At 44.7% G+C, this 10,664-nt stretch overlaps 1 protein-coding gene across 5 annotated transcripts in view; it reads left to right on the top strand.

Moving 5' to 3' along the window:
* The window catches only part of Iqck (IQ motif containing K), a 165,583-nt gene that overhangs the window by 23,020 nt on the left and 131,899 nt on the right, over positions 1-10,664 (top strand). Inside the window, exon 6 of one of the 5 annotated variants that reach the window (XM_029568694.1) lies at positions 8,513-9,144. The exons of the other annotated variants lie outside the window; for them this stretch is intronic. Coding sequence (XP_029424554.1) covers positions 8,513-8,812 — 300 coding nt within the window. The 3' untranslated portion in view covers positions 8,813-9,144. Of the gene's footprint in view, positions 1-8,512; positions 9,145-10,664 lie in introns of those variants that run through there. 5 annotated transcript variants of the gene reach the window in all.

The raw sequence follows: 10,664 nt of genomic DNA, 5'->3' as shown, positions 1-10,664 counted from the left end.
GGAGGGAGGGAGGGAGGGAAGGAGGTATAGGAAGGAGTGGTTGGAATCTTAGGTGAGGGTCTAAATGACCCTCCCCAGCTCTTTATAAGGAAACACCAGTAGATCTGACCTTGAAGGTATCATGTGGGTATTCACAACTGCTCTGGTGAAGATGACAAACGCTGCTATATTCAGTGACAGTGTCCCACAACACCCATGACATCTGCAAGCCAAATAAACTCTTTCCTCCCCGTAGTTGGTTTTGGTCAGTGTTTATCACAGCAACAAAAGCTAATTAGGGGCTAGAGAGATGGCTCAGCAGTTAAGAGGACTGACTGCTCTTGCAGAGGACCCAGGTTCAGTTCCCAGCACTCACATGGTGGCAAACTCCATTCATAATTATAGTTCCAGGGGATCCAGCACCCTCCTCTGACTTCTGTGAGCATTGCATGACACCAGGCACACTTGCATACATGCAGGCAAAACACTCATACACATAAAATAAAAATAGTAATTTTTTTTAAAGCTAACTAATGGGGCTGGAGAGTTAGCTCAGTGGTTAAGAGCACTGACTGCTCTTGCAGAGGACCCAAGTCTGATTCCCAGCACCCACATGGCGGCTAAAAACCATCTGTAACTCCAGTTCCAAGGGAATCCAATACTCTCTTCTGAACTCCATGGGCATTGTATGACATGGGTGCACTTATATACATGCAGGCAATACATTCATATACATAAAATACATAAATTTCTTAAAAATAAAGCTAAAACGACCCACAAAGAGGGCAAACAGTTAACAACAGGCAGAATACTTGCTTCATGTCAGGCCCTTTGCTAAGAGCATCATCATCCATTATTTCAGCACTCACATCAGCCCCTGTGAGGTTCCATCCGTTTTTATCATCTGTGTCCTAAGGATGAGAAAAAAGGAAGGGATGCAGAGGTTCAAAGTGTGATCCAGGACAAATGACAGAGCTAGGAGTCAAATCCAGATGAAATGATTCAAAATAACATTTAAACAGTTGGCAGTAATTAGGGCAAAAGCCCAATTGATGGGACATAGCCTGGGGTTTGTATGTACAGTCACAGTTAATGGTATTGCCACATGGTTGCCTTTCTGACCCATGGGATCACTATCTGAGAGGAACTGTCTGCTTCAATGTGGAGACAGTTTCTACATGTTCTAGCAAATGCTTGACTTTTCTTTAGTGATACCTTGATGTTGCCCTGTCCATCTTGCTGCTTGACTTTCCTGTGCTATAGCTTCCCCGTTGCCCACCACTGGGGTCCACTTGACATAACATTCCACCTGACAGGCCTCCCCATGACAGTTGTGTCTTTGCTTGAGGCAGAAATGGATTGTGAGATGTTGGTCAGGACTTGTGGGGTTTTGTTTCTTGAGAGTCTCATGTAAGCCAGGCTAAATAACCATGGATGACTTTGAGCATCTGAGCCCCCAGCCTCTACCTCCTGAATGCTGGGTTATAGCCGTGTGCCAGCCACCATGTGTGATTTTAGGCAGTGCTAGGGCTCAAGCCCAAGACATTATGCATGCTAAGCCAGTGCTCTACCAACTGAGCTGCACCCCCCACCCATTGATCAGAATTTGGATAACACATTGTGCTAGCTTTCTGTTACTATAATGGCATACCCAAGAATCAACTGATAAAGAGAAAAAGGATTTTTTTGCTCACAGTATTGGAGATCCTATGCATGATCAATTGGCCCTTGCCTTATGCCAATGGCCAGGCAGCACACCATGTTGGAAGCACATGGCAGAGCAAAACCATGCACATCACAAGCCAGGGAGCAGGGAGCAAGAAGAAGGTCCTGGAGCTCCACATTCTCCTTCAAGGACACTCCACCAACCCAAGGTCTTCCCATTAGATCCTGCCTCCAAAAGCTTCCACCAGCTTCCACCAGCACCACCATGGGAACCAAGCCTGTAACATGAGGGCTGCCATCCTCTTTGGCAATGACGGATCTACATGATGAAGCCAAGAGCCCTTTCTCTGGCTTTTAGGCCCTTTCCAGTCTGCCTTCCTTTCTTCTCTTCCTTCCTCTGTGTCTTGTCTTTGCAGGCAGTACCCTCCAGCCCAACAGAACCACCCTGAGTCCCCTGTACCACCACCTCCTTCAAGGCCTCGATGCATATGTTCCTGCTTTCTTTTTTAGAAAGCAATCCTTGAGCTCCTTTCCTCTGCATATTTAAGTTCGGCTTGTTTTTCCAAACTTGGCTGCGTGACACCTCTCCTAGGCTTTCAGCTCACTGATAGGCCCAAATGAGAAGTAATTGATCCCAGCTCTCAGATTTCAGAGTATTCATCTGTTCCTCATTTTATGGTAAATTAAGGCAGACTTAATTAGGACATTCTTAACCCACATATATTTAATTTTATACATGCCTGTCTCCTCCACTATTTTAAGTGCCCTGGGAGCAGATTCCCTATTTTATACTTGTACTTCTCCATGCTTAGTATACTCTACTCAGCCCTAGCACATGGTGAACTTAGAGATGGTCCTCAGTGCGTACATGATTGGACAGCAAGGGCACACAGTTGTTACTATATACTTTGCCAGTACCCGTCTTCTTTCTGGAAGGCCATTCTGTTGAACTTATCCCTGGAGAGACATCCTGGATAGGTGAAGAAGACATATAGTTCCTGAATTTAGTCAGTAAAGGGAGAAAGCATAGGGACTGATACATGGCACAGCTTGATCCCATAGCATGTTAATCATGCAGTCAGTTTGTAAATCAGGCCTTGGTGGACAGTGTAGTGGTTAAGAGCAAGACTCTGGAGTCAAAGTTATCTAATTTTGAAGTCCACCTTTGGCAGGTGTGGTGGCATGTACCTGTTGTCTCAACTTCTTGGGAGACTGAGCAAGAGGATCACAAGTTGAAGGCTAGCCTTGACAGCTTAGGGAGATACTGTCACAAAAATGAAAATTAGAAAAAAAATTTATTTATTATTTTTATTTTATATGCGTGTATTGCCTGTGTGTTGATAAGCGCACCCGTGTCGTGCAATGCTCTTGGAAGACAGAAGAGGTTGTTGGATCCCCTGGAACTGGAGTTACAGACAGTTGTTAGCTGCCATGTGGGTTCTGGGATTCGAACCCTGGTCTCCTGCAAGAACAGTCAGTGTTCTTAACCGCTGAGCCATCTCTCCAGCCCCCCAAAAATGAAAATTTAAAAATGGTTGAAGGTATAGATCAGAAATAATGCTCTTGCCTGTGTTTAAACTTTTTTCTTTTCTTTTTTTTCGGCCTTTTTGAGACAGGGTCTCCCTATAGCCCCAGCTGCCCTGGAACTGTCTATATAGACTAGGCTGGCCTCGAATTCACAGAGATTCACCTGCCTCTGCCTCCCAAGTGCTGGGATTAAAGGTGTGTGCCAGCATGCTCAGCTGTGTTTAAATCTTCTAGCCACACACACACACACACACACACACACACACACGCACAAAAAAAACAAAAGCATGGTAGCTACTTGGAACTGAGCTATCTCATAAACCCTGAAGTTGGCCTTTACCAAGCTGGTAGCACAGGTTATCTCATTTTTCTGAGATACCATCATTTCTATGTATGTGAAATGAGGATGATCATTGCATGTGCTTGGGATTCTCAGCGGGTGAAACAAAGCAGCCCATGCAGAGTGCTCAGGATAGACTAGAACAAAGACCTCAGTAAATGTTACCTTGGTAACTTGGTATTTCTGTGCTACAGCTGTTTCCCAGGTGTGTGTGAGGGGTTACACCTGTTACCTGAATTCACTCTTGTTCCTTAGCCAACTGGTGTGACTCAGCACTTGGTCCCAGCTTGCAGGGAGGGATCCAATTCTGCAGTGATTCATGAGAAAGCTTTATTTTATTGATAACTTCATGGGAAGGGGAAAGAAAGTCTCATTCATGTCTGTCAAGCCACTCCTCACTGATCTTCCCTGGAAACTTTTCTGTCCTCATCAGGCAACTGCTAGATCATGAGCAATTCCACCGTGGCCCTCAGCTTGAGTGGCTGCTCAGCAAAGCTTCACACTGGCCTCCTCCTCCCTTACAGTGCAGGTCAGCTGTCATCTGTGGTCCTTGTGGACGAGTGGAGTGGGGCAGAGCATCCTGTCTGCCTGCCGCCTACCCACGGCATGATTGGCAGGGCTTTTTCAATTGCTGTGTGAGAAATGCTTGGTTTTGCCACATAGGCCTGCTGTACCTCAGTCCTTCTTTCTCCTGACTCACTACTTCACACCTGGCCGTCCCTTTTGACCCAAGGCAGGCCTCACTGAACAGATCCCCTGTTTTCATTAACATGAGAGAACATTCTGCTGAAGTGGACTGTAAACCAAAAACACTGAAAAAAGTTATTGGCTACAATTCCAGTATTGACCGTCACACCCAGGGAAGGCTCTCCTCTCTGGATGCCTGCCACTGTGGTAGCCATCGGATAGATTCAAGGGGCTGGGGAGATGACTTAGTCAATAAAATACTTGCTGTGAAAGCATGAGGACCTGCGTTCCGTCCTCAGCATGTATGCATAAAGCTTGATGTGGTGGTATGGGCTTGTGACCCCAGTGCTAGGGAGGTGGAGACAGGCAGATCCCTGGAGCTCTCTAGCCAGCCAGTCATGCCAAATCAGTAAACCCCAGCTCCCAGTAAGACAGCCTGTCTCAAAAACCAAGGCATCTGAGAAGGCATGACCCCTGATTGTCCCCTGGCCTAGTTATACACACACACACACACACACACACACACACACACACTAAAATAAAATAGTATTGAGAGTGGGAGGAGCTGCCACCCTCTTGATTGGTTGCCTATTATGTGTCAGCACTAACCAAAATGCCTTCCATTCATCATTTTATTTCAGCCTGAGAATAACTCTACAAACTGGACCCTCTTTTTCTCACCTCCTTTCACAGAGGAGGGTCTGGAAACAGAGAGATTGATTACTCCCTAGGATCACCCCCCCCCCCCCCCCGATAGCTAGTGAGGGAGGACACACGAGCAATCCCATGCCTGGGCTTCCGTCCCTCCTGGTGAATGGCATTGAAGGCTGCTCTCTGCACAGCTCCTGGAAATGCCAGAGCCTTTCATTCACAGCTGGTTTCTGGAGTGCAGATTGCTTCTGGCCCTCGGTCATGGATCTAGGCTGCTTCTGATTCTTACTCCTTGCTCATTGGCTCATTTGGCTTCGCCTCAACACTTAATTTATGTCGCCTCTCAGGATCTACCATCCCCTTTCTTGGTGGCATTAAACAAATGCCAGGGTAGAGAGGGAATGAGGCTGGGGTGGTCACAGGCCCCTCAATTGTTCCTAGACTTGTTGCCCTCTTCAGGTCCTCCTGCTGAATGAAGAAGACCGGGCTGCCTCACAAGTTGTAGTTCAGTGATTCTGCCCCCTTTCCCTTTCTTTTCTTTCTCCCTCCCCCCCTCCCCCACCTCCCAATCGTGCTGTGGGTGTGTTTGCATATGTGTGGGCACACTCGCCTGTGTGTTTGTGTGAGGAGGCCAGAGGTAAACTTCAGGTGTCTTCCTCTGTTGCTCTCCATCTTCTTGCTTTTTGAGACAGGGTCTCTCACTGAGCCTGGAACTCACTGTTTCAGCAACATGACTAGCCAGTAAATCCCAGGCTCTGCCTGTCTTGGACCTCCAGTGCTGGAAGTTTACATAAGCATGCCCAGCTGGGGATCTGAACTTGGGTCCTCATGCTAACTCAGCAAGTGCTTTACCCACTAAGCCCCCCTTCCCCCACCAGCCCTGTTCCCTTTTCTTATCTTGCTGTTGAATATCCAGAGTACATTCAGTGTGCTGTGTCTGTTATTAATTGAACATAGGATAGAACAGGATTAAACAGTTGAAATGACCACAATGGAGTCTTCACAGATGTATCTGCAGGTGGGGCTAGAGATAACTCATTGAGTAAGAGTGCTTGCCACATAAGCATGAGAACCAGCACCCATGTAAAAGGACAGGCATGATCACATACCTGTGACCCCAGCCCAGTAGAGGTCAGAGACAGGAGGATCCCTAGGGCTTGCTAGCCACCAGTCTATCTCTAAGATAATCCTATCTTAGAGACTATCTCAAGGGACTAAGGTGAAGATGATAGAGCAGGACACCCAGCATCCTCCTCTGGCCTCTGCACCAGCACGTACAGGCACACACGTATGCATACACCACACACATACACATTCAGGCAAAAGATTATCTGCAGGGGGATGAAGTCAAGCAATCATGAGGGTCAGGCACTGTGGACAGTGCCTTCTGAAAAACACAGACTACTAGTGCCTTCTGAAAACCACAGACTACTAGTAAACCCTTTGGTAGGTGAAGGGTGATGATGAACAAGGGCTGTCCTTACCTTTCCCCTCTGTATCTGTTACTTTTCACTCTGAAACAAGAATGAATGGGGATAAATGGCAAGAGTGGAGCTGATGCTGGCATTCCTTTCTGGACCCGGGGCAGCTGTGTTCGTGGTGCAGCCTTTTGTTCATTCTGCTGTTATTGTCATTTATACCCTCAGAGGGCATGAAATCACCTAAAAGGGCAGTAATTAAGATTTCACATTGAAGGTTGCATACTTAATGTTTGCCCATAAATTATTTTATAACAAAAGGGCAAGAAACAGTTTCTAGGCCCTAGGCAGTGATCAAACCCTTTCAAAGACTCCGAGGCATTTCTCTGTGTATTGGAGATTAATGAGGCTTGCTTGTACCGACTCACGTTTCATCTTTGACATTCGGTAGATGATCTGCAGTTGAGTGAATGAAAACATTCTAAACATCAGAGCAGCACCAGCATCCCACACCAGGAGACTGAGGCAGGGGGATTTTGAGTTATAAGTCAGCATGGGAGATATAATGAGACCCTGTCTCAAAACAGAAACATTCATGAGATTTGGATACAGGAGGGATGTGTGCATGTCATAATGACAGACAAGGAAAATGTGAGTTCCTTAGATTAATATTCATCTGCAAGAACTGATCACTGTTAAAGGCAGGCCCAGAATCCCACTTAACCACCTCCTTGCAATGCGGCCTTAAGTAATCTGAGTTTTGAGGCTGGAGAGATGACTCAACAGCTAAGAGCACTTGCTGTTCTTCCAAAGGACCCAAGTTTGGCTCCCAGCACCCATGTCATGTCAAGTGGCTCACAATTTATTGTAACTTCAGGTCCAGGGAATTCAGTGTCCTCTTCTGGCTTCTTTGGGTACCCCCAACTTGTGGCATATACAGATACACACATACACATAAATAAAAATAAAAGTCTTTTTTAAAAATGTGATCTTCCATTTCCTCAACTGTTAAAGGGATGACAGCAGATTCTGTTATTAGGAGGAAGCACACAAGTATTTACCAATGCCTGTGGGTACCAAGGAGTGTTCCTTCTCCCAGGAAGCTCGGGTCTTTGATTGCCACACATATCCAAGGCAGGTAAATTACTGTTCACTTTTTTCATTTCCTGACAGGATTTTTAAATTAAATACGATTCCCTCCACCCTCACGCCCAATCACATGGCCTTTGGTTGGGATATTTCTGAAGGTTTAAAATGCTGTTATTGCCACCTCAACATTTGTCAGCCCTGAGTGGAATGCCGGTTAGTCAGGCTTGCATTTTCCCTGCCCCAGCTGTTCCTTCATCCTGTCACTCTGGGTAGATGCTTAAACTGAGGGACCACCAGCCCCTAAACAAAGCTCACACAACTACTGGGGCATTTCTATCTGCCCCTGGCCACCAAACTTGCATCCAAATGGCTCCTAAATAGCCGGGTCATTCATGGCTCATACGGACCATTCACATTTTATCTTGATATGGCTCTCATATTCGCTGACTCAAGAATAATTGCTGACTAGTAGTTTGCTCTTAAAATGCTGACTTCTAGTTATTTATTCTTGCTTCCTTTATTTTTTTGTTTTGCTTCCTAATGTAGCTCCCAAAGTAGCTAAATGTTTATTGGATGGATGGATGGATGGATGGATGGATGGATGGATGGATGGATGAATGCGGTTTTTCCAAAGTCAGGGCCTACTTTGAAGATAGCAATTAACTGACTCCAGCACTCTGTGGAGATAGATCAGTGGGTTTCTGTTAATTTGCCACAGCTATTAAATGAAAACTGATTTTTTTCTTTTTGTGTATTTGTATGTATGGTGTATTTGTGTGTGTCAGTCCTCACCTTCCCCTTGTTTGAGACAAGGCCTCTTATTCACCACTGTGTAATGATGGCTGGCCTTCTGGGGTCTCTCCTGTTTGCACCTCTCATCTCAGCATGGCAGTGCTGGAGCCCCAGAAACAATCACTTTCACACTCAGATTTATGGTTCTAGGGATCCAAACTCAGGTCCTTAGGCAGCAAGTGCTTTACTCCTGGAGTAGAACTGAGCAAAGCAGGAAATCCCCCTTCAAACAAAGGGGCCTCAAAACCAATGGAGAACCTATTCGCATGCCCACTTACACAGTATCTTAAATTTGTTTGGGCTTTGATAACAAAATACTATGAACAGCTTATGAACACCAAAAGCTTGTTTCTCACAATTCTAGGACCAGAAATTCAGTATGAAGGCAGCAGCAGATTCAGTGCCCAGAGCTGTGGCTTCTGCCTGGAGCTGCCTGAGGAGACTTTTCAGAGACCTCACCTCAAGGAAACTGGGATTCTTCTGCTGTGGAAAGAATTTCAGGAAGAGTTATAACAAGCAGAGCTGGAGTTTATCATGGAAAGGTTTTAATCTAGATTTAAACACAGGTATTAAGAAAGTGGGAGAAAGACAGGAAAGGACAGTAAGTAGTCTCTGTCCTCAGTGTCATAACAATAGCTATTGGTGGGATTTGGGCAGCCTTTGAAGTTACAGGATTCAACCAGGTCTAAAGATAAAAATTGTTTTGGTGTGCTTATCTAAGGAATTTTTCTTTAGCAAATAAGACATTAGTGGTGTGTGAGGTAAACAGTATAGGTTTACAGGCTGATTAAAAAAGATAGGTCCACAAGATCAGAGCTTGCAGGAATTCAAGGTATATTTTGACTATAAACAAAGTTTGTAACTTTATTTCTGAAATTTCCTTATTCTCAGCCAGGAGGGGTGAGGGACTCCTTTCCCTTCCCATGCCCCGTTAATTTTCCCTGTCTTTTTAAATCTTTTATTTTTTTAAATTAAAAAAAAAAAAGATTTTTTAGAAAAAGCATTTCATCACAGCTTTAACATACTCAATAACAGTTTCCAGAGCAAAGATACATCTCTTTCAAAAGTAGCTATAAAATTTTTAGGTTCGCTGTTGAATTAATACAGTTATACAATATTGAACTCAGTATAAACCCTGTAAGACATAAAATTGAATGAGTTTTTAACCTTTAAGAAAGATCTCCATTTTATTTTAAAATATACTGCTTCTTACACAGAGACTCATTGTTTTTGCTAATAACACTGAGATGTTGGCACGTGTCTCTCTCATCTGTATGTACCTGATTATTACTAGTCATAATCAGTTGCACTTGGATTCTTGGCACCTGTGTATGTCTATAAAGTCATTGGGTAGATTTCAGTGGTAATGTTTATCACCTCTACTAATTAACATGACATACATTTTTATGCTTTCTCCTCAAATATAATTCTTTTTTTTATTGATTTTTTTTTTTTGTGTGTGTGTATATCACACAGACCATCCCAAACCATCTTATTCAACTACACTGCCACTACAACTGCTACTTCCCAGATGGCACCCTCCCAAACCCTCCCTCCCCCCACTAGAGCCCTTATACTCTGTTATCCCAGCTACTGTCTGCTGTGTTGTCAGCACCCCCAGCTGTTCCCCACTACTTGTCCCTCTGGTGGATCTAGTCAACCTGTCTAGAGGTCTTTGTTTTAGGAAGGTCAGCTGTTCCTCATCTAGCAGCAATCAGTTGTCAATATTCCTTTAGGTAAGATTGGGGTCTCCTGTTCATTTTCCCAGTTCTATGCTGGGTTACTATCTGGGAGTCCCTTTGGCCACCCTGGCCAACAACTCAAAAGAAGGTGTCTCCTGTCTGGCAGTGTTGCTTGTTACGTAGCCATTAGCTATACATATGAACTCTTAAAAAATTATATTGGCCCCTTTAATCTTTGCTTATACTTTCCTTTTGGGTGTTTAAGGCCATACAGTTGGCCCAGATAAACCAATTTATTTTTACTCTTAAGGCCTTTTGAGGATCTGTTCCTCAGGGGTCACATGGGCTTGGGAGGAGCCCCTGGCTCCTTTCTTTTACCAGTTCTGTCTATGTGAAGATAAGTCAAAGGTCCTGCTTGACCATGGCTGGCTTTGCTTAGAAGCATGGAGGAAATGATTCCTCTGTGTTGACCCTCCTCTTTGTAGACTGGACACTGGTTCAAGTCCATCTTGTGGGGGTCTCCTTGGCCTCCTTGATCAAGAGGACAGGAGAGTCACTGCAGTTACAGGACATTTTGAGAGATGCTCATAGTCCCCTGGAACTAGTCGACCTAGGAGGGCAAGGAGCAAAAACTGTCCTTTTTGTCCCTCTGACCAAATTATTATAGGCCTCAAAGTATGTCTGTTAAACACCCAAGAAGGATGGTTCCACCAGTCTGATATTTTTAATTACTGTGTGTCTTGTAGATAAATCTTGGGCAAAGACCACTTGCTCTCAGATAAACCTTACCTAGACATATATTTCTTGATCTGCTATGTATAATTTGTCAGTAGG

This window comes from Nannospalax galili, unplaced genomic scaffold (assembly GCF_000622305.1).
Source record: "Nannospalax galili isolate Female #2095 unplaced genomic scaffold, S.galili_v1.0 scaffold381, whole genome shotgun sequence".
In the NCBI taxonomy this organism is placed as follows: Eukaryota; Metazoa; Chordata; class Mammalia; order Rodentia; family Spalacidae; genus Nannospalax; species Nannospalax galili.
This window is presented reverse-complemented; position numbering and strand designations above follow the sequence as displayed.